The sequence below is a fragment of the Cervus elaphus genome, chromosome 7 (genome assembly GCF_910594005.1).
Source record: "Cervus elaphus chromosome 7, mCerEla1.1, whole genome shotgun sequence".
NCBI lineage: Eukaryota > Metazoa > Chordata > Mammalia > Artiodactyla > Cervidae > Cervus > Cervus elaphus.
The window spans coordinates 17,370,001-17,394,724 of NC_057821.1; the positions used below are offsets into that span (position 1 = coordinate 17,370,001).

Genomic DNA, 24,724 nt, shown 5'->3' on the forward strand with positions numbered 1-24,724 from the left:
TAGAAAAGAAAAAATAAATGATTTCCGTAGTTTTCGTTGATCACTTTTCTGATAATACATGCAGCACTCTTATTAGACTTTTGTAGAAGATAGCAGTTAAAGGAATCTTTGTAACTCTTGAATCTGTTATAGTATGTTATAGCCTAGTAGCACAGATACCAGCAGTATATCAGTTTAGCCAAAACCTAGCAAGAAAACCCTTGTGATTTTTACTAATTAGAAACTCATGCAAGTGGACATATTTTACCTCTTTAAAATAGATGTAGCCTTGTTTGGTAGAAACCAGTGCAATACTGCAAAACCAGAAGCAATTATTCTTCAATTAAAAATAAATAAAAAATAGATGTTGCTTACTAAACACTATAAAGTAGCTTATTTTATTTTGAAATCACTTAAACTAGCCTATAGGCTTATTTAAAATAAGTTTTAAAACATTGAGAGATTTGGCATTTTGATTTTATCCTCCAAAGAAATTAAACATTTTAGCAATGTTATTTCCTTAGCACTTGATATTCCTATTTATAAGCTGATAGTCCTCAGTAAATACTTATTGACAAGATACTTTACAATTTCTTTTCAAGATGACAACATCAGGAGGTGGAGGTTTCTGTGACTGTGGTGATACTGAAGCTTGGAAAGAGGGTCCTTACTGTCAGAAACATGAGCTTAACACCTATGAAACTGAGGAAGAAGAGGTAAAAACATTTTCACAAAATTGTTTTAAGGAAATACTATTTTAACTATGCTTTTGAAATATTTTCAGACCTAGAATTAGGTTGTAATATAGAATTGTGTAAGTAAAATAGCCCTGGCACAATAAACAGTATCCAACTATACTTGAAAAGCTTTTTTGCATTTTGTGGATGCCATACAATTACTAATAGAACACACTTGAAATCCTAGAAATTTAATTTAATTTGAACTTTTGCATTGGTTTTATTTTAAGCATATATGAGCTTTTTTAAGTCTTCATTTTTTATTAAAAGGATTGTTTGTGGTTACATGTGGACCAGTTAACTTAGTTGATTTTTATTTGTGTTGTGACCAAGACTTTGTAGACTGGATACCTTTCTTTTCTATAGTCAATAGCAGCCAGTCCTACTCATCATCTCCCAGTAAATCAGTGTCATTGGATATGTGATGGGACCAAACATTGGGATGATAGCTCAGTACAAATTATACTTATTCCAGTAAATAATGTGCTTTCTAAAATTATCGTTGATCCTTCATTGTTTTTCTCTAAATATTTGGAATGATTCAGTGGATTCTCACTAAATAAATAACTTTAAACTCTGCTGTTTGTGGCAGTTGATATTTGATTTAGGATCTTATTTCAGATTTTAATTTTAAATGGCAGAGAGGTGGGTATATTTGAAGTACTTATTGCATTGTTAGTAAGTAGATCTCATATAGATTTGGGGCAAGTGGACATTGCTAGTCCTTCCTCATGCATGTATCTTCGTGGTCTCAAGTATTTTAACAGAATGACCAAAGAATTTATGGTGTAGGACAGTGTCTTTTAAACTGTGTTCTACTGTGTTTTGGATGGATGAAGTTTGTGCAAAATGATTCAGTGCTATAGAAGACATATATTTGTTTGTGTTTCATTTGCTTTGTGCATGTGTTCTGGGATTATTTGCTAGAGAGAGATGCCAAGTGATCAGGGTTTCAGATTTCTCCACTGGCAGTTGAAACAGCTCCATTTTTATCTCTTACATATTGGATTGGGATTCTGTATATAAAAATACAAGCAAGGCAAACAAAGACAAATTTGGAAAGGGGGGTTTTAACTTTTGGAAAAAATTTGAGAACTAGTATAAAACTTTAAGATTCTGGGAGAAAATATTTACAAATCATATCTAATAAGTGTCTGGTATCTAGAGTATATATCTTATAACTCAGCAACAAAAAGACAACACAATTAAAAATGGGCAGAGGACCTGAATAGACATTTCTCCAAAGAAGATATAATACAAATGACCAACAAACACATGAAAACATGCTCAAGATTATTAGTCATTAGTTCAGTTGCTCAGTCGTGTCCAACTCTTTGTGACCCCATGAACCGTAGCACGCCAGGTCTCCCTGTCCATCGCCAACTCCCAGAGTCCACCCAAACCCATGTCCATTGAGTCGGTGATGCCATCCAACCATCTTATCCTCTGTCGTCCCCTTCTCCTGCCCTCAATCTTTCCGAGCATCAGGGTCTTTTCCAATGAGTCAGCTCTTCGCATCAGGTGGCCAAAGTATTGGAGTTTCAGCTTCAACATCACTCCTTCCAATGAACACCCATAGGAATTGTAAATCAAATCAGTGAGATACCACTTCACACCCAATAGGATGGACATAATCAAAAAAGTGATAAGCGGATTGGAAAGGATATAGAGAAATTGGAACTCTACAGTGCTAGTGGGGTTACAAAATGATTCAACACTGTGGAAAACAGTTTAGCTATTCCTCAAACTGTAAACATTGCCATATAAGCCTGTAATTTCATTTCTAGGTATATATGCAAAAGAATTAAAAACAAATATTATGATATGTACACGCACAAACATGTTAGTAGCAGCATTATTCATAATAGCCAAGAGGTGGAAATAGCCAAAATGTCTCTCAGTGTGTGAATGGATAAACATACAGTGTAATTTTTTTTTAATTTAATTTTATTTATTTATTTATTTTTTCATTTATTTTTATTAGTTGGAGGCTAATTACCTCACAGTATTGTAGTGGTTTTTGTCATACATTGACATGAATCAGCCATGGATTTACATGTATTCCCCATCCTGATCCCCCCTCCCACCTCCCTCTCTACCCGATCCCTCTGGGTCTTCCCAGTGCACCAGGCCCGAGCACTTGTCTCATGCATCTAGCCTGGGCTGGTGATCTGTTTCACCCTAGATAATATACATGTTTCGATGCTGTTCTCTCGAAACATCCCACCCTCACCTTCTCCCACAGAGTCCCAAAGTCTGTACATCTATGTCTCCTTTTCTGTTTTGCATATAGGGTTATAGTTACCATCTTTCTAAATTCCATATATATGCATTAGTATACTGTATTGGTGTTTATCTTTCTGGCTTACTTCACTCTGTATAATGGGCTCCAGTTTCATCCATCTCATTAGAACTGATTCAAATGAATTCTTTTTAATGGCTGAGTAATATTCCATGGTGTATATGTAGCACAGCTTCCTTATCCATTCGTCTGCTGATGGGCATCTAGGTTGCTTCCATGTCCTGGCTATTATAAACAGTGCTGCGATGAACATTGGGGTGCATGTGTCTCTTTCAGATCTGGTTTCCTCAGCGTGTATACCCAGAAGTGGTATTGCTGGGTCATATGGCAGTTCTATTTCCAGTTTTTTAAGAAATCTCTCCACACTGTTCTCCATAGCGGCTGTACTAATTTGCATTCCCACCAACAGTGTAAGAGGGTTCCCTTTTCTCCACACCCTCTCCAGCATTTATTGCTTGTAGACTTTTGGATAGCAGCCATCCTGACTGGCATGTAATGGTACCTCATTGTGGTTTTGATTTGCATTTCTCTGATAATGAGTGATGTTGAGCATCTTTTCATGTGTTTGTTAGCCATCTGTATGTCTTCTTTGGAGAGATGTCTGTTTAGTTCTTTGGCCCATTTTTTGATTGGGTCATTTATTTTTCTGGGATTGAGCTGCAGGAGTTGCTTGTATATTTTTCATACAGTGTAATATTACTCAGTTATAAAAAGAAATGAAGTAATGAACTTTCAAAACATCATGAAAGAAGCCAGACACAGAGGGTCATATATTGTATGATTCCATTTATATGAAATATCCAGAAGAGAAATCTGTTTCGAACACAGACTGGTGGTTGCCAGGGGATAGGGAAGAGAAGAATGGAGAAAAACTGCTTAATGGGTAAGGGCTTTTACTCTGAAGTGATAGAAATGTTTTAGAACTAGATACAGGTGATTGTGGCTTAATATGAGGTGCTAGATACCAGCAGACTGTTCACTTTAAGTTTTCTAAGAAAAATTATGAATCTGCTTGCAGTTACTCTGTTGGCTTTATCCTCATACATTAGTGGGGTAGCTATGAAGTAGTGAAGACAAGTTAATTTCCTAAATTTTAAGAAGATTCTGGGACTTCAGGTGGTCTAGTGGTTAAGACTGTGCCTGCCAATGCAGGAGACACACGTTCAATTCATATGCTGTGGAGCAGCTAAGCCGGTTAACTGCGACCACTGAGCCCAAGTAGCTGCGTGCTGCAGCTACTGAAGCCCGAGCGCCCAGAGCCCGTGCTCTGCAAGAAAAGCCACTGCAATGGGAAGCCCACGCGCACCGCAGCTAGACAAAGCCTGTGCACCGCAGTGAAGACCCAGTGCAGTAAACATAAAATAAATATGTTTTTAAAGTTCAATACTGTTGGAAAAAAGTGAAAATGCCAGCAAGATACATGCTTGAGTGAAATTATATGGTCCTGCCTGGAGAATATATATTCCAGCAATCTGATAGAGAATCAAATCTCCAGGCTCTGCCATTTAATTCCTACTTAAGAATTCAGTTAAGAGAATGAAGTCTTTGAGGAAAGACTAGAAGATGTTAAAAGATAGCATTCTGTTTAGCATACCTGGTCCCCACTCACTAAATTTATACATTATCTCAGTTTTCTATATTTTGTGCTTGAAATGGAAGAAAACTATGTAATATTTGGAACGTGACTTTTTAGTCTGTCATAGAATTGTTTTTATTGAACATAATTTTATTTTTGTTTTACATTCAGCCTACATCTTAAGAAAAAGTTGGAAAAATTGGATTATATACTTCTGTTGGGATAGTGTTTAGAACAGCTGTGTAAGATAAATACTACTGTTACCCATATTTTGTAGCTGTGGAAGCTTGAATCTTATTTTAAGAAAGTTGTCTGCAGTACCGCACCCAGTTAAGTGCTGGTACTGGGCTTTAAACCTAGGTATTTCAGACAACTCTGATAGTACATTGCACTGATTTTTGGAAACGTTTTTTGGCAGTGGAATTTTTTAAAATAAAATTTTAATGAAATCCCAATAGTAAAACACAAAAGTGGTATTATTAATGAATTTATTTTTTATAAGTTGGAATGTATATTATTTACTTGTTAGAAAGGCATTCATGATTATTTTGTTTCTAGTTAATTTCTAGTTTTAGTTGGGCAGTGTGGAGAAAGCTCTCATTCATACCTTATTTGCATAAGACAGCAGTTAAACTCTTTTATATTATATGGTTACTTTTTTTCCCCTTCTTTTTTTTCTGTTTGGCTGTGTCACTTGGCTTGCAGGATCTTAGTTCCCCAACCAGGGACTGAACACATGCCCTCAGCAGTAAAAGCTCAGAGTCTTAACTGGACTGTGGACCACCAGGGAATTCTCTCTGTTTTTTTCTTTTGACAGTCTAAAAATTCAAACATTATAGAGGTATAGAAGTGATCACATAAAAGATTAAAGTTCTCCGTAATTCCCATGGTTTTCTAAGATAACGGTAGCCTTTTTAGCCTTTTTAACTCACTGACAAAGGCTTGCATTCTCTAATATAAATGTCATCAAAAACCATTATTAATCATAATAGGTAATACAACATGGGATAAAAACGGTCATTTATTTTCTCATTCTGACTGACTTATGCTGTGATAAGAGCAAAGGAACAGAAGTCTCTTCAAATAGCATTTGATTTCCCATTGTACACATGAATAGACTTGCACAGCCTAGCATCTCTTCACTGTAGAAATGTTTCTTAATCCGTAACCATTTTCAAGAAGTTAACATGTGCATATAAAGATGGCAGAAGAATCTTTATCTGGAGACTGTTTAAAAATATAGATAATCATATATTTTTAAACAGATGTGTATTTCAAATATGAAACATCTCTGACAGGCCCTGGGATGTTGTAGAACAGAGTTTGAACACTACTGGCTTGGATTCTCAAGAGGTGGCAGTTGTTTCTATCACAACACCATTTCATTCCTATAAATCCTGTTTATCATAATTCTTCAGTCCTCTAAAATGTCTTGTATTATGGGACATAATAATGTAAGAAACAGAATGACCGTATAGTGAGATACTATAACCTAGAAAACTGAGTTTTGGTTCTACTTTTTATTTTAGTTCTGTGTGAGGTTCATTTTATGATTTCTAGCCACTCTTCTATGAATCCCCAAAAGGTTCCAGTTCTGGTACCTTCTTTATAATAGGTGATTTTACCATGTTAACTTCTAAAGTCTCCATAAGAAATGGTAGCAAACCTGGTAGCAGTATAAAAAAAATTTTTTTTTTTGATGGAACATATAAAGCATAGGTAGAAAGTTCTGTAAGACTTTGGAAAATCTTCTTCTTACTTTACTTTTTCTTGCACTCTTTAAGCCCTACACCCATCTTCTTTAGGAATCTGTCCTTTTTTCTTCATTCTTGTTATTACTCTCTTCCATTTGATTTATATCAGTTCCATTAAGCTGGTCCTTGGTGAGGATGTACAAAAATGTTTCTGTGTCCTTATGTATATTTGCAAGAATGTGCTGGTTCCCTTTCCATCATGTTGGAATATATTGATTTTCTTATTGAGAGATGAATATAACACTTTTAGCCATTAAGCTGAATAACATGTTTATCTTAAATCTAAACATAAGATAAAGCATTAAGATTAAAGATTGTGTAAAACATTTTGCCAGCCTGACTGAAAGATACCATGATAAACTTACTGTATGTTTATAGTAATACTTTTTTACATTAGCGTTGAAATTTAGTGACTTATTCACTGTTAAGTCTAATGTGCGAACTTCCGTGTTACATGCATACACAACTTGTCTCACTGAAAGTGAGTGACTCTTAACTGCATCAAGGAGCAGTTTTCTGATCTTGTTGACTTCTCCCCTTTAGAATCCTCAAAATTAGGCTTTCCTTCATACCTGTAAAACTAAATATTGCTTGCCTGTCCTTAGATAACTTTTCTTTGTTTATCCTGGAATTTGGGGATTAGAGGGATATGAAGCTGTAAACATGCTTTTAAGATCCCATAATGCCATTCCAAAATTTTTAGATGTGTTAGGCATTGGAGAGCCTTGGAATATTTTGATTCAGAAGATTCAGTAATAGGGATTATTGTGGACAAAATGTTTTAGAAGTTTGATTTGCTGAAATACAACATATAGGATCAAATTGAAGAGAAATTGACGCTGGAGGATCAGTCAGCCTTTTACAGTAGTATTTTGAGGAGGAAGGCAGAATGGGAAAAAGGAGAATTAATGTGCGTTTAACATGGTTGCTTTTTTCTTCTTTCAGGATCCTCTTGTCCATTTATCAGAAGATGTGATAGCAAGAACTTATAACATTTTTGCTATTATGTTTCGATATGCAGTAGAGATACTAACCTGGGAAAAAGAAAGTGAATTACCACCAGATTTAGAGATGATGTAAGTACAACCCATTTATTCTTTGTATTTGCTTATACTTAGTTTTAAACATTTTGATTCTAATTCCTCAAATTAATGTAGCTAGGATTGAACATAATCTTTTTTAATTACTAGTTTTCAGCAAAATAATAACCTTGATTTTATAGTTTTAAAATATATGTGAGCCATTTAATTAGTAGAGGTTTTTTCCTGTTGGTTGCTTTGGCTGATTTATAGCCATATTTTAGCTAAAGCTGTACCACTGGTTGCAAGCACGGGCACTTTTCTCTTCTTTTTGTGTTAAAGCTGTTAACTCGATAATTCTTTTTGTTTCATCTGTCAGATTTGATTAGGGAATGAGCACTGTGACCTAAGTGAGTTTTTTGGTTTGACTAAATGCACAAATTCAGTTTTAATCATTTTGATTCTGAATTTTTTTTTTAATTTATTCTACACTTTGTGCTTCTTTTGGTGTACATCTAACTTTTTTTTTTTTTTAACCATTTGTTCTTAAATTATTGAGGAGATTGTAAATTTGCAACCAGAGAGCTGGATTCTGCTATAGCTGTATTACAGCTAAGGACTTAACTTTTTTGCATGAATGTGCTTGCCTCGAGCAGCCTTCTCTTTTACATTTAATTCTAACCAATCTTGTTGGAATCATACTCATACTCAAGGTTGAATACAAGTGAGAGTCTAAAGGACATTGGTGCTGTATCTTTTTTGCTTTCTCAACAGTGTTCCAAATAATCAGGTTATAGTTTATGTTTCTTAATGAAATGAGATGTTAGCATTCCTTTTTGGAACTGTTGAAAGTGACTTAGTTAACCTCATAACTTTATCTTTGTGTATTTTGAGTTAGGAACCAACTAAGATCTAAATCTAAAATCCAGATTTAGACCCTAGAGAATAGAAAAGTTGTGTTTTTATTTTTCTATTCCATTTTCAGTTTGGGACTACCAGCACAGAAGGGAAAACAATCTAACTTACTTGTAATGTTTTCTCATCTTAGTAAATGACGTTTGATCTACCCAGAAACCTGAATCACCCATGTATCCACTTAGATTTCGGGTCCAGCAGGTTACCCCTGTATCAAGTTGTTCTACTTTTGTTCATCTGTGTTACTACTGTGGTAGTCCAAATTATATTAATTTCATCCTTGGACAGCATGATACCCTTAACCAGACTGCCATATCCACTCTTGTCTCCCTGCAGTTCATTCTCCGCACTGTAGCCACAGTGAATTTTAAGGCAAATCTGACTATAGCTCCTATTTCACCATTTCAAATCCTGGATTGCTCTTAGGATGGAAAAGTCCAAATCTGTTTCAGGGTCTTTAAGATTTCTGCCTCTCTCCAGACTAATCTCCTCCTTCCTCCCTGTGCTCCACCACCCAGTTTCCCTTTACCACCTCAGGGTACCACCCAGGGTACCACCTTTCACTTTTTACTAGACTATAGTTTCTCAGCCTTGGCACTGTTGACTTTGGGGGTCAGATATTATGGGCATGACTTGTGCATTGTAGAATTTTTAACTGCATCATTGGCTTTTACCCACTGGACACCAGTAGCACTCCTATCCCAGTCATGACGACCAAAAATGTTTCCAGACATTGCCAAGTGGTCATCTCTGAAGGGTTGAGGAGAATTCCCCCTAGTTGAGCACCACTGATAGCCAGTTCTGACTTCAGCTCTCAAGTTACTTCTTTGGCAGTTCCCTGAACTCCCAGACTGGTTTTATCCCACTCTGGCATCCTGTTCTTGATAAAAACTAATTCACACAGATTATATGTATGTATCTTTTGCACCAGCTTGATAACATCATAGAGTGTGGGGACCACAGATGACTTCGTTACAGATATGTGCCTAGTGCCTAGCACATTCCCTAGGACAAAGTGTCTGAAGTGAAAGTGTTAGGTGCTCAGTCATGTCCAGCTCTTTACAACCCCATGGACTGTAGCCCTCTAGCCTCCTCTGTCCATGGAATTCTCCAGGCAAGAGTACTGGAGTGGGTTGCCATGCTCTTCTCCAGGGAATCTTTCCAACCCAGGGATTGGACCCTGGTCTCCTGCACTGTAGGCAGATTCTTCACCATCTGAGATACTAGAGAATCCCAGGACAAAGTGTTCTCTTAATAAATCATCCTGGAGCAGGGTGATATGCAAATAGATGATGTGTAATTAATGTTTTATCCCACAGCGAGAAGAGTGACACCTACTATTGCATGCTGTTTAATGATGAGGTTCATACCTATGAACAAGTTATTTATACTCTTCAGAAAGCTGTTAACTGTACACAAAAAGAAGCCATTGGCTTTGCAACTACAGTAGATCGAGATGTAAGTAATTTCATTACATTGATGTTGTGTAATTACACTTTTAATACAGATAAGGTATCCTAGAAAATTAAGTTAAAAGTGTTTGTCTAGGTTTTTTTTTTTTAATTTCATATGAATATTGTCCCAAATATATATTGGATATAACTGTAGGCTGTTGTCAGAAAGTTTAGGTGAAAACATAAATTGCCTTCATTCTACACAGAAGAACAAATGTAGTATTGTTCAAAGGTATATACTTACTGATGGCTTGAAAATGTTAGGATTGCTTTGAAGGAAAATATTTTAATTTACTTTCTAATTAATGAATAAAATAAACATTGTAAATATTTAAACTTTGACCAGAGTTGTTATATGCTCATATAACACTGTTTACTGATTCAAAAATGATTAATACTGAATATAAATATTTTTGCAAGTTAATCTCAAATGTCTTTATTTACAGGGACGTAGGTCTGTTCGATACGGAGAATTCCAGTATTGTGAACAAGCAAAATCAATAATTGTGGTAAGTAATGTAAAAACATGTGTACACTTGTATTTTTTATTAGTATAAAACTAGTCCCACATTTTGGTGTTTATGAACACATTTTTCTGCCTTCTTGAATGTAAAGCCAACATCAGCTAAAAATCACGTTTAAAGATACGTTAGTATAACATTGCTTGTTGCTTTACCTAGTTTTTTTTAAGCTGTAAGATAGATATAAAAAAATGAATGTTTAGATGCAATACATATATATTTTTTCTCTCTTCCTATTTCTTCATCAAAGATGTCTTAGAAAGTTTTTTGCTTTTTGTTTTGTTTTTGATAGGGTTTCATGTTACCTTTTTAGGAATTAAATTGGCCTTTAGCACCAAGACTAGAATTCAAGGGAAGTTGTTTCTTGGTCACTTATAGCAAGGTATGCTGTATAGCATTTAGTGTATAATACATCTGAAAGAAAACTATTCCCCACATTTAGATTTATTTTTAAAAGTTAGAATTTATTGTTTTTAACTATTCCCTGTAACTGCACTTTATGTAAATATCCTTTTAAAGTATAATTTTATATATTGTAAAATATTTTAAATATATAGATAAAATATGGAGATAGCACAGTAAATGCCTGTGTGCTACATTATATCTTATTTTCTTCATGCTTATTTTAAATAAATAAAATAGTACAGAGGCACTTGTATTATCTCTTCTAAATCCCATTCCCCTTCCTCTTTCACTAGAGTTAACTACTTTTGTTAATTAATTTTTCATTTCCATACATGCCTTTTACTTTATCTGCTAAATACCTATCAATATTATATGCATTGATTTGGAGGTCTTTAAACATTATATAACAAGATTCATACTGAATGTATTATATTGTAACTTGGCTTTTCATTTCAGCATTGTTTCTAGATTTATCTGTGTTGATACATGTATGGTATAAAGTATTCCATTGATGACTATACCATCAATGGTGACTTGTCTTTTCATGTCAGTGTTGTTTCTAGATTTATCTGTTTCGATATATGTATCTGTAAAGTATTCCATTGATGACTATACTGTAATTTTACATTCTCCTGTTGATGAAGAGTTTGGATATTTCCAATTTTTTCTATGACAGTCAGTCCTGCTATGGACGTTTTTTGGTCCTCTTGTTGCATAAAAGCAAAAGTTTCTCTAGTATATATACCAAGAAATGGCATTGTCGAGTTGTTAAGTTATAAGCATTTTCAGTCATACTAGATTTTGCCAAGGTAATCCCCGAAATAGTGGTACCCAGTATACATTCCAACCAGCAGTGAAGTACAGTTCCCGTGTCTCTACTGCTTTGTCAGAACTATATATTGTCAAATTAAAAAATTTTTGCCAACCTTCTGTGTATGTATGGTATCGCATCTGTTAGATTTGCACTGCCTTGATTACTGAGTATCTTATTTCATATTTATTGTATTGGTCATTTAAGTTTTCTGTAAGTTTCTTGTTCATATACTTACCCATTTTTTTTTAAGTTATTTGTCTTTTTCTTACTCATTCGTAGGGGTTCTTTACATATAATCTGAATCCTGATCTTTTGTTGCAGTATCTTTTCCTGACATATGACTTTATGTCTTATTTGTGATGCCTCTCCTTGAGCAAAAACTTTTAATTTTAATGTAGCAAACTATATTTTTCTGTTTATGAGTTTGTGTCTTATTTTTTAAATTATTGATATCTGGACATACTCAATTTAATAATGCATTAGAAACAATACTGTGGTAGAACATCTGCATTCTTAGGAACTATATACTGAACTTTTTAGGAATAAGAGGACATGATCCATGTAAGTTACCTTCTGTGATTATTTTTTGTCTGTGTGTGGAAAAAGAAAGATAAAGTGTAAATGATAAAGCAATTAGGATAGAATTTTACAGGTAATTTTACAGAATCCAGGTAAAGGAGATGATATTTTTTCCCTTTAATTTGTTGTTTAATAGTGTTATTTCAGTTTTTCCCTAAAAAACAAGTCTCTGGTAATGTCTGCATAGATATAGCAATACTATTTTCATAATATAGAATAGAAAGTTCAGAGATAGATACTAGTATGAGGAAAATCTAGGACAAAGATATATTCTAGAGGGGAGGAAGAGAGCTTCTTAACCAAGACTAGAACCCCAGGAGTTAAAAAGAAGACATTTTTTTGGCTACATAAAAAATTTGCATAGCAGAATATTATTAAAAATGTAGTAAATTTAGAAAAATTATTTCTAACACAAAGGATAGACATTTAATGTTTATGATAAACAGAGCACTCATAGATTATCAAGTAGGGAGCAAACAACAGAATAGAAAAATGGACATGGGGTATGGAAAGACAACCACAGCAGAGGTAATCTCAATGGTATAAATATATGTAAAAAAAGACTCAAGCTCACTAGTAATTAGCAAAATGACAGGAAGATTTCATACCCAACAGATGGAGAAATTAGAGTGATAAAGTACCTTGCTGGCAGAGATGCATAAATTACTACCATGTATTTGGAAAACAATCTACTAGCATATATTAAAATTTTGCCTCTCCTAGAAATTTATCCCATAAAAATATAAGCACCAGTTAGTGTGTGTACAAAGATGTTCACTACTACCTTTGTTGTAGTCATAGAAGATTGAAACAGAGAATATGAATACCCTTCTCTAGAGAATGTTTAAATAAATCCACACCACAGAATATGATGAGTCATTAAGCTCACCCCCCCAAAAAAATCTGTTAACACAAAGATGCAAAAGAGTATGGTAATATTCCATTTTTTTGGAAATCAAACCAAAGTCTTTATAACTGTGTGCATATATGATACATATAAGGTGGATAAAATATTCAAAGGTATACTGTGCTAAAGTGGGTTATGGAGATGGGATGAGATAGGTAGAAAGATGATTCAAAAAGAAAAGGAAAAGGGGGAAATCATGTTAAATGAAAAGTTTTGATAGACTTAAATACATTTCTCCAAAGAAGGTGTGCAGATTGGCAAAGAACAGGGAAGCATGCTCAATATTATTAATCATTAGGGGAATGCAAGTAAAAGCCACAATAAGATAGCACCTCATATGCATTAAGATGGCTGTTATAAACAACAATAATAACAAAATCACAGGTATTGTCAAGGATATGGGAAATGGAACCCTCGTGTGGGAATGTAAAATGGTGCAACCACTATGGAAAACGGTATGGTGCTTCCTCTAAAAATTAAAAATAGAATTACCATATGATCCAACAGTTTTGCTTCTGATTATGTACACAGAAGAATTGAAAGCAGAGTCTCATGTTCATAACAGCATTGTTCAGTTGACAAAAGGTGTCTATCAATTCATCCACTGATAGACACTTAAGGAGCTATTTAACTGGATGAATGGTTAAACAGAATTTATATACATACAGTAGAATTTTATTCAGCCTTAAAAAGGAAGAAAATTCTGGTACACACTACTGTGTAGATGAACCTTGAGGACATTATGCTAAGTGAAATAAGCTAGTCACAAGAAGGTTCTGTTTGTATGAGGTACCAGCGTATTTGGGTACAGAGTTTCAGTTTTGCAGGATGAAGAGTTCTGGAAATCAGTTGCACACCAGTGTGTACTTTGCACCACAGAACTGCACACTTAAAAATGGTTAAGCTGGAAAGTGTTGTGTGTTTACTATAATTTTTTTTTTAAGTACTGATAACATCACATTTGTGCAGTGAAGTAAATTATTCAAATTAGTGTATAATTACATTAAGAAATTAGTTTAAAAACGTACAGTCAGTTTAACACTTAAATAATTTATAATTGATGGGGCACATTTTCAGATATAAGACCAAGAATTCAGGTTAAAACTGTAACTTCTTACTTTTTTGTAAGAATCCTAGGATTCCTTCTAGAAAATCAGAATCTGAATAAAGCAACCCAAGTGGTGTTTTTCTTACACACATACATGAATAACTCACCTATAATGATGAGAGTGTAGTTATATTTAATAAAAATTTGACTTACTTTATAGAAAATAAAAAAACCTTTTTAAGTTTTGGTTTTTTTCATCCTGTCATTTCTTTTTAAGAGAAATACCAGTAGACAAACAAAGCCACTCAAAGTTCAAGTTATGCATTCGTCTATTGTCGCACATCAGAATTTTGGTTTGAAACTTTTGTCTTGGCTGGGAAGTATTATTGGATATTCAGGTAGGTCCATAAAACCTTCTGCAAATTGACTTAAAAATGAGCTCATATGCCCTAGTAAAACTATTTTGGAAAAGTAACAAATGGAATCAGGTGTTCTGATTTTTCCTTTCTTTTCTTTTCTTTTTTTTTTTTTGCTTTAGTTTCATGTTTTAAAATACCATCTAAGAATATCTTTATATACACAAAAAAATACTTCCCAAATTTTGATCTATGGGATCTTTTTCATATGCATACATTTATGTATTTTCATACATAAATAAAAGGTATTTATTTATCTTCAAATAAAGGAAACAGTAGATTAAACAATTGTAAATGATTTTAATATGCTAATAAATCTAAATCTTACCAGCTTGATAAAAGAACCTATTTTTAATGGAGCATCCTGTGGAATTCTTTTCCACAAAGCAAGCTGGAAAATGCTACTGTAAATAAAACCTAAATGGTTGACCGTTTAAAGGATATCTTTGTTTTGATTTCTACAGTTTGTGTTTACCGATAATTTGCAACCCTGAAAATATGCAAATTTGAAGTTACTATGTTTTTGAATTTTTGTTTTTCCATAGTCTACAGATCAGATAATCTTTTAAAAGTAGTGGTAACAATTAAGAGCCTTCATGTCCAATGCCAAAAATACAAGTTTGTTGTGTAACACTGAAGAGTAAACTAGGAATACATCTAAGCTGTCTGTCCTACATTTCTTCAGGCAAGGGATGTGGTTTGGATGCATGATATTCCAGTGTTTGCTATAAAGAAAATTTCTAAAACATTTGTATTGAAAAGCTATTAGAATACTGCCAACTGTGAACTGACAAGTGAAAATCGGGAAATGTGGAAATTTAGGAGAATATGTTTGCTTGCCTTTTAAATGTCTTTCCAGTTAGTTTTCTTAACCTTTTTTAACTTTGCTGTTTTCCATTGGGTATCTATCTGTATGCCAAGTACTGTGCTACAGGATTAATAAATAGTATCATGGAAACAGTTTTCTGCTAAAAATTTTTCTTTGAGAAAATTTATCATCAACAATTTAAAGACCTTATCATCTATTATTTAATATATATAAAGTTTTCTCTGTAGCCTTCTAAAAAATTTCTATTTGGTGGCTCTTATAATTAAATTAAAAAAGTTTCAGATTATTTTGCATGATTGTAGATGACTAAAAACAGTGGTTTTAAATATAAAATACAAAACCGGAGGTTACTAAAGTTCTAATTTTGTTAATGCTTACATTAATATTTGAAGGTTTTTTTTTAAGTTTAGCATTTAGAATATGTAGGAATTTGTCTTCCAAAGCCTCTCATATAGTGGGTATACATAAGTACATATTTTTGTATTTTTGTTTAATAAAGAACATTTTGCATAATAACAATAAAATGGACTGGTATATATTAAAGTACAGAGCATGTATTCTTTTAAATGGTAGCATAATTTCGTATTATACCTATCTTTTGTTACCATAGGATATATAACAATTTTCTAATACCTGGTTTAATTAGCATAGATGCTTAGAAAACCATGTGTACGTCAGTGGCTTTTGGATTGATTGTTGTTTAAATTGTTTAAGCATAAAAGGTCATTGCCATTCTGATAAACAAATATTTTGGTATTCTGGAATAAAAATTGGTATATAATGCAAGATTTGGAATTTTTCTCCATTTTGTGAAAATGTTAATAAAATAGTTAATATAGTTACTTTTTCTGAATAAATTTGACCTTTTAAAAAAGCAAGTAAAAACTCTATAGTAAGTCCATTTGAACATTTTTACTAATACGTTATTTTATTTTAATATTTGAAGTTAACTATTTCTTGACTATTTTTCTTCCTGTTTTAAGATGGCCTTCGCCGAATTTTATGTCAGGTTGGTTTACAAGAAGGGCCAGATGGTGAAAACTCTTCTCTAGTGGATAGATTGATGCTTAGTGATTCCAAATTGTGGAAAGGTAAGTATCTTAACTACTGTAAGGTATAGGGGAACTTTCATAGGTAATTGGGATGTTAAAGTTTCTTTTTCATTTGAGGAAATATTTAATAAATATATTTATGGTTTTTAGAATTAGCTCATGCAGTCTTATTCTTTGGAAAAAAAACAGATTTGAGGATCCATTTCTCAAATAACCTTTATGTTTTGTTGGAAGAATACACTTAGAAAAACTGATTTTTAAAGAAACAGGTTTCACATGTTTTAAGGAATACATGTAGAGTTTCGCTCTTAAGATTTAAAAATACGATTGATCATATGAAAACTTTGGAAATGTAATTTTTGGCTTGTTTGGTATATCTTCATGTTATATCTGCTCTTTTTGTAAAAGGTGCTAGGAGTGTGTATCATCAGTTGTTCATGAGCAGTCTACTTATGGATTTGAAATACAAGAAACTGTTTGCTGTTCGATTTGCAAAGGTAAGTAGTTTCTCACTTTTGAAGAGTAATAAAATAGGTTATATACAGAATAGCTGTAGTCCATGATTATATCCAGCATTTGTAAAATTAGTAGCTGATAGTAATGTGTCATTATGTTGATTTTTACATTCTAAGAAACTTCATAAAGTATCTTTTTATCTTTTATCAATAGAATAAAAGTCTAGCAGTGAGGTTTTTCACGTTTATAACCTGCCATGATAATATAAATATCCATCTATGCAGTGTATATGAAATGAAGTGATAAATGGAAACTTTAAACCTACGCCATTCTGAATTACGATATTCCTATTAAATTTTGTGTAGGAAAAGATAATCTTAGTTGAAATGACATGTGTATATGGATGTGATTTAAAAATCATGAACTATAGGTTGTTGATACCATTGAATTTTGCTCTTTTTCCTTAAGCTAACTGCTTGGTTATTTTTATTCACCTGAGTTAGGGATTATTAACAAAGGAAACATATGAGAATCATTTGAGGAGCTCTTTCAAAATATACATGTTTGTATTTTCCATTCTCAAACCTGCTGAAGCAGATTCACCAAGAATAGGGTCCAAGCATGTGTACTTTGAAAGAGCCACCAGGTGACTGTGATAGCCATCCAGAAGTAATGGAAGTCTGATTTCATCAGAGACAATGTAAAGCTACTGTGATTGAGCTCATCTGTGCACAATAACAGCCCAGGATTTTAATAGCTGTTACTCCTGTTTGAGCTCATAAACTGCCATGGTGCTCAAGAAGATTGCATAGTGAATCAGTGTGTTTACAGATTAGTATATTGGTTGTTGGTAGAAATCATTCCAGTTGTTCTCATAGCACATCTTATTGACTCCTCCAGCACTGATTTTTCATTATAATCCTTAAACATTTGGTCATTGTGGATTAGAGGTGAATCTCCCCCTTGTTGTTTAGAATTACCAGCAGTTGCAGAGAGATTTTATGGAGGATGATCACGAGCGAGCAGTGTCCGTGACTGCTCTGTCTGTCCAGTTCTTCACCGCACCTACTCTGGTGAGTAGTGCTTGCCTCTTCTTTGTCACTGATAGCTGGCACTCCTTGCCTTTTTTTGCCTTCTTAATAGAACTATGAGCGTTTGCAGAGTGATTATGTGACAGATGACCACGACAGAGAGTTTTCAATCGCAGACTTCTCGGTTCAGATTTTCACAGTCCCTTCACTTGTAAGTACTAAAAGACTAAGAAGAACTTTCTTGTTTTCCACTAGAAGGAGTAAAGCCTTAAAATAATAGTGAACTGAGATCTGTATATTTCTGAATAGAAAAATATTTTATTAATGGGTGATACGACTTTGGATGCCTTCTATACCAGAAGATATAACTTTGAATATGTAATCTGGAGGGGGAAAGTTAATTTGAACTTAATCTGTACTTTCTCATAGTACTTCCTTGAGATTTTGAACTGACAAGTTAATTAAACTCATTAGTTAAACAACATTTTGTGTGAATTCCTAGACTGTCCAGTGGTCAGAACTCGGTGCTTTCACTGCCGGCTCCTGGGTTCAATCCCTGGTTGGGGAACTAGGATCCCACAAAGGACGCAGTGTGGCCAAAAAAAGAAAGACAGGAAGGAAGAAACAGCCTATTGTATATAATCTCACATTTTGGAGAAGCCTCCTTTTCCACCCTAAGGCAAGGGATTACTAAGGGAATTGAATCATGATGATTCCATGATCTTGTACTAAGTTTCACTAGTTGTTCCAGCAGGCGTCCTTATGTTTTTGTAATATTGAATAATTAATATTTGATTCATTTAACAAAACTTTGAGCACCTATTGTTTATTTAGTTCTGTGTTTTGGGAATGAAATGGTGAACAAAAACAGACATAGTCTTTGCCTTCATGAAACTTACTGTAGAGGGAAAGACTCACATAAATGGTTAATTAAAGCTATAGTAAAAACTCTGAAGAATTTGGTTGTTCTGAGAGAATAGTAAAAAGGTCTGACCTTTTCCCACAGTTTGGAAGAGGATTCTGTGTAGCTTTATGCAGGCTCATGAAGGAAAACCCATTCAGAGGAACCAGCACTTGAGAAAACCCTGAAGTAGGGACGTTCCTATAAGGGGAATAGAAGGAAAGAAGTGCAGTCGAACATCCTTGAACATGGAATAAAATGAGACCAGAAACATAGGCAAGGGCCTAACTGTATGGAGCTATGAGTATTCTACACTTATTTTATTAATAAGGTGTCTGTTCCAGCTTCTTTTTTTAATGACTGTTTTATCCTCAGATACTTTTATATTCAAGGGTGTATTCTAGCACAGTTGAAGCTATCTGAAGTCTATTTACCCACTAATGAGATATTTTGGTCCAAATGAAGGATTTTGATTTTCATCTTAAGAGCATTGGAAGGCATTGAAGAGTTTGAAGTGGCACTTACATCATCACATTTGTGATTTTTAAAGATGAAGCTTTTTGTAATTTGGAGAACAAATTTGCTGCGGTAGTAGTGGTTGTGGGGAGCCTGTTAGGGATTGTGGCAGAGGGTATAAAAGTTGTGAGAGAGATGTAAGTAGTGAAATCTGCTAAACAACCACACTTTGGGTTTCAGGAATATTGGGTTTGGTGAGTCATTGGTTATTGGGTTTGAGGGGAAAATGTAAAGGTGATTCCTGGGTTTCTGGTTGTAACCAAGTAGATTTCTCTGCCACTTGCATAGGAAGTTTTGGAGAATGAGTAGAACTTGTAAAGAGGGAAAGTGTTGCTTTCAATTTAGTAAGCGATGAGTTTGAGAAGCCTCTGAGATGATCCCATGTGTAATCAAATCTGCATTTCTCCTGCATTGATCCTTTTGTTCATTTCCATGCCAGTACTCAGTTCTAATAATTTTAGCTTAATATTCCATTTTAGTATTTTATAGAGCTCTAGATCTCCTTTTATTATTCTTGCCAAGAAATTTCTTGGGACTTGCCTGTGGTTCAGTTGCAAAGACTTTTGTGTGTCCCCCCCCCGCCGCCCCTTGCAGGGTGCCCGGGTTCAATCTCTGCTCAGGGAACTAGATCCCACATGCAGCAACTAAAGATCCCATGTGCTACAACTGAAAAACCCGATGCAAGTAAATAAATAAGAACTGAACTGAAAAAAAGGAAAAAAATTATTTTCTTAATTATTTTAGACCTTTTTTTTTAAAGGACTAAAATCATTTTGTCAATTTCAAAAAACAACCGAGAAACAAACACATTAGGGTTTTTGACTGAAAACCTACTGGCTCAGTGGTAAAGAATCCTCTTGGCAGTGCAGGAGATGTGAGCTCAGTCCCTGGGTCGGGCAGATCCCCTGGAGGAGGAGATGGTGACCCACTCCAGTGTTCTTGTCTGGGAAATCCTATGGACAGGAGAACCTGGTGGGCTGCAGCCCACGGGGCCTTGAAAGAGTCAGACATGACTTGATGACTAAACAACAACAAACAAAAGTAAATTTGTCAGTTTCAAAAACAGGTTAGAGTTTTTGACTGAAAAAATATGTATAGATAATTTGGGAAGAACTGATATTTTTGCAATATTGAATATCCCCATCTAGGAACATAATTTGTCCTAAAAGCGTTTTATGTTTTATATTTTTGACACTATTATAAATTACTCACAATTTTAATCTCATTATGGCTAATATATTAAGAACTACTGATTTTTATATATCCATCTTGTATCTATCTGGTTTTCTTACTAACATTTTCTCTAATATTTTGTGTTAATTCCTTAGAATTTCTAGTAATCTGCAAATAATTTTTGGTTTTTTCTAATATTTCAATTTTTTATGTTTGCTTCTTACCTGACTCCTTTAGCTAGAAGCACTAGGAAAATAACAAGTATTTGTAATTCAGAGCATATTTATTTAGAATTTTTATTAACTAGGCATTGTTTGAGACTCTGGAGATAAGTAGAGCAGTAAACAAAAAAGACAAAAGACCTTGTTCCCATGGAATTTATAATCTTAACTAGGAGGAGATACATGTATGTAATACTGCTTACAAATCAAAGGCCGTTGAGAAGTGCTATAAAGTAGGAAAGCAGATTAAAAGGTTAGAGAGTGGCAGTGAAAGGGTAATATTTTATACAGGGTTTTTCCAAAAAACCTCTCGGAGAGATGGTGTTTGAACAGAGATGTGACGGAGTAAGTGATGTGCCCAGCTGGTGGAAGAGTCTCCTCAGCAGAGAAAGATAGCAAGTGCAAAGTTCTGAGGTGAATGTGCACTTGATATTTTAGAAGAAAAAACCCGAATCAGGCCAGTGTTGCTAGAGTGACTGAGAAGGAGAATGATCTGTGAGGTCATTGAGTTTGGGGATGGGGTGTGATGGGGGTGGATAATGCCAGATCTTGAAGGCCATTGTAGTACAACTACTTCTGTCTTTTATCTAAAGAAAGAAGAAAAAGGGAAATAGTAAAGAACACAAATTAACAAAACAAATTGTACAAAAAATTTTTCTTTGAGAAAAGCAAAACTGGTGGGAGATAGATCTCTAGAAAGTCTAATAAGAAAAATAGAAAAAATTTTAATTTAAAAAGGATTGCAAAAGCTACAGATCTTACAGATTTCAAATACAAAATAGCCAATATTAGGATCCAGTTAATATAATTGGAAATCTAGATGAGATGAACAGATCCCTAAGAAAAAACACCAGTTATTACAAGAGAAACAAGAAATAGGAATTTTAATTAATATAAAAATCTGCTCACAAGGAAGTCCCAGGCCCAAAGGCTACACGGGGAAATTCTTCCAAATATTTAAGAAAAAAATAATACCTGTCTTATATAACTTTTTCTAGAAAACAGAGAGAGAATATACTTGACAATTTAATGATGTCCTCTGTAATCTTATTACCAAAACTCAGATTGAATTGCAGACAGAATCAAGCAACATGGGAAAAGGATAATGTATCATAACCAAGTTTGTTTTATATCTTTAAGGCAAGAGTAGTATACCATTTGAAAACAAAATCAGCTTGCATAAAAGAGCTTATTAACAGACAAAAAGGAGGAAAATTGATCATATCAAATGCTTATCCTGAATTCATGATTTAAAACAAATTAATAAAACCTCATTGCAAATGAAATAGGAATAAAAGAATTTCTTTAATCTGATAAAGTACCTTATAGCAAAACAAAAGGTAAAAACTGAAAGCAAACAATGTGCTTGATGGCAAAATGGTAAAAGCTTGTCCCCTGAGACTAGAAGTTTTTCTTAAGTCAGTGAAATTGCATATACTCATTTAATTGTCTCAAAATTGACTAATACAGCAAACAAGAAGGAAAATCATTTTACTTGTCAATTCCTCCCCTCCTTCAAACTTGAACTATAGTCTTTACTGTCTAGGAAAATTAACATACATTAATCCTGTTGACTTTGAGCTTCTTGGAGCCTAAGTCCTGGCAATGAGATGGTGATTTAACAGTTTTTCAAAGGGATGTTTAACTATACATTAATAGGTTTTCTCCTTATCTGATGACTTTACCACTTAACCTCTACATTAGGCATCTTTTCTTCTTTGACATCTTTGTCTTCTTTCAGGAGACAATTTGGAGTTTGGTGATATCAGTCAAAATTTATAATGTATATTACCTTAACACAGTAATTCACTTCCAGGAAATTATTTTATGAATCTCCTTGCAGCTGTACACAGTAGATAATTGTTACAGTATCTTTTGTGATAAATAGCGTAAGATTGGGAAAAACCTAAATGCTCACCAGTAAAGGGCCTGGCTAATAAAGTTTGATAGAAGAGAATAGTTGGGATAGTTAAAAAGAATGAGAGAATTTATGTTAACTGGTATGGGATAATCTCCAAAATATATCAGGTGAAAAACCCAAGTGCAGAACAGTGTTTGTAATATGCTATCCTTTGGGCAGGAGGCAGGGGGCAGAGATCATTTTACATAGCCATACTTATATCTACTTAATAACACTTATTCATGTATACTATAAATGTGTATATATATGTGTATGTATGCATACATGTATATGTTATACACGTACCACCTCTGGAAGTATATGTAAGAAAATGGCTAACAAACATTGCCTTTGAAAGGGGAACTTTGGGAGCTAAGAGACTTACCTTTTTACTTCTTTTTTGCATCATTTAAGTGTATTTGCTTATTCAAAAATACATGGATATGTATATCTATACATAGAAAGAAACAAAAAATAAATCTCAACTAAGTTTAAAAGAAATATGGTTTCATATTTCATACTGAATTCTACAGAATCTGTGATATAAGCCTGTGGATCCTAGAATAATTATACCATACCATTATAGGTGTCTAAAAGTCTCAGTTAAGGAAAATTTGCAGCCTGGTTCAGATCCCCCACCCTGAATTGTCTTTGAATAATGAGCCTTGGATCTGTCTCCTTACATTCTGGCATCTTTCTCCGTGATATAATTGTTGCTTCATACACGTGGCAATTGGAGTAAGTAATTGTTATTTAGAAATACACAATAATGCATTTATGATATTATGATATTATATAGTTGTATTGAAAAAGGTCTAAACTGAAAGAGCTAACCAGTGTTGGTGACTTTTTTTTTTTTTTTTAGCTTTCTGGTAGTTTTTTATTACCCTGTACTCTGATATACTTTGTCTTAGGCTCGGATGCTTATCACAGAAGAAAACCTGATGACCATTATCATTAAGACTTTCATGGATCATTTGAGACATCGAGATGTCCAAGGCAGATTTCAGTTTGAACGATATACTGCTTTACAAGCCTTTAAGTTTAGGAGGGTTCAGAGTCTTATTTTAGATCTCAAGTAAGTTTTTGTTCAGTTATTAAACAAGTTGCAACTTGTAAAAGGTCATTGTTTATTCATATACTCATTGCTGTTTTTATGTTGTTCAGGTATGTGTTAATTAGCAAACCAACTGAATGGTCAGATGGTCTGAGGCAGAAGTTCCTGGAAGGATTTGATGCCTTTTTGGAATTACTCAAATGTATGCAGGTATGTATAAATAGATACATTTCAAAAGGGAAACGTTTACTTTTTTCCTTTTTGGCTCACTGATCTAAATATCTTTCTGTTTGCATTTTTTTCCTTCTGGGCACATGTTTAAAAGAATAATTTGGATAGCTACAATTTGGACCAAGAAGCTCCTCTTAATTGGAAACTCTTAGAAAGGTGTAGAATGCATGAGATCCCAGCACAGGTTCTGACATCTGCTGTTCTTTTGTATTTGGTTATTTTTTTGTTTACCATTAATGTTCTTTCTTTGGGGGCTTCAAGTTATTTTGTTTTGAATATGCTTAAATGGAAGTATTGTCAACTCAGTTAAGAAGCTATGTTTGTGTGTTTTTTTAATGTTTCCATATTTCTTTCTTATTTCATGGATGTCATATTTATATTGATAGAGTATAGAACGCTCCTCACCAGCTGCCCATTTAATTTTCTTCTTGGAAACCTCTGTATACAAAACAAAATCTAGAAACTAATTAACTGGTATAGTTAACCAGTTTTTTTGGTTGTTGTTTTGTTTGTTTTTAGCCGCAACTTGAGGCTTATGGGATTTTAGTCCCCAGCCAGGGATCAAACCTCAGCAATGAGAGCACAAGTCCTAGCCACTGGACAGCCAGGGAATTCCCCTGGCTGTAAAAAGATAGATAACATTTCAGAGAATATGAGCAATATCATATGCTTCCTTTAGTACCTGTCCTTTTTAGGATATATTCTAGTTCCATGTTATGTGGTAGTTTAATGGATGTTTAATTTAGTATAGTACTTCTGTTTTTTGCTTTGTGCCTATAGAAACAGTAGCTACCTTGGTTAATTTGAATACTCATAATGTCCTATATTTTCCATCATTTAATCAGTTCTGTTATACCAGGGTAGTTAGGCTAGTTTCTAAAGAGGTATACTCTTTTGTATTAAAAGCTGTTTATCTTTTTCTGGTTTTGCT

General features: G+C 33.9%; 1 protein-coding gene across 5 annotated transcripts in view; it reads left to right on the forward strand.

The window, feature by feature from the left end:
* The window catches only part of UBR2 (ubiquitin protein ligase E3 component n-recognin 2), a 101,811-nt gene that overhangs the window by 32,266 nt on the left and 44,821 nt on the right, over nt 1-24,724 (forward strand). For 3 of the 5 annotated variants that reach the window (XR_006341990.1, XM_043907478.1, XM_043907480.1), the window contains exons 4-13: nt 582-695; nt 7,294-7,424; nt 9,602-9,740; nt 10,183-10,245; nt 14,288-14,408; nt 16,239-16,346; nt 16,716-16,804; nt 17,907-18,005; nt 23,420-23,583; nt 23,673-23,772. Coding sequence is in view for 4 of the 5 variants with exons in the window: in XM_043907478.1 (XP_043763413.1) it covers nt 582-695; nt 7,294-7,424; nt 9,602-9,740; nt 10,183-10,245; nt 14,288-14,408; nt 16,239-16,346; nt 16,716-16,804; nt 17,907-18,005; nt 23,420-23,583; nt 23,673-23,772 (1,128 nt within the window). In the remaining variant the exon portion in view is untranslated. Of the gene's footprint in view, nt 1-581; nt 696-7,293; nt 7,425-9,601; nt 9,741-10,182; nt 10,246-14,287; nt 14,409-16,238; nt 16,347-16,715; nt 16,805-17,737; nt 17,837-17,906; nt 18,006-23,091; nt 23,235-23,419; nt 23,584-23,672; nt 23,773-24,724 lie in introns of those variants that run through there. The other 2 variants (XM_043907479.1, XM_043907481.1) reach the window with 2 other exon arrangements.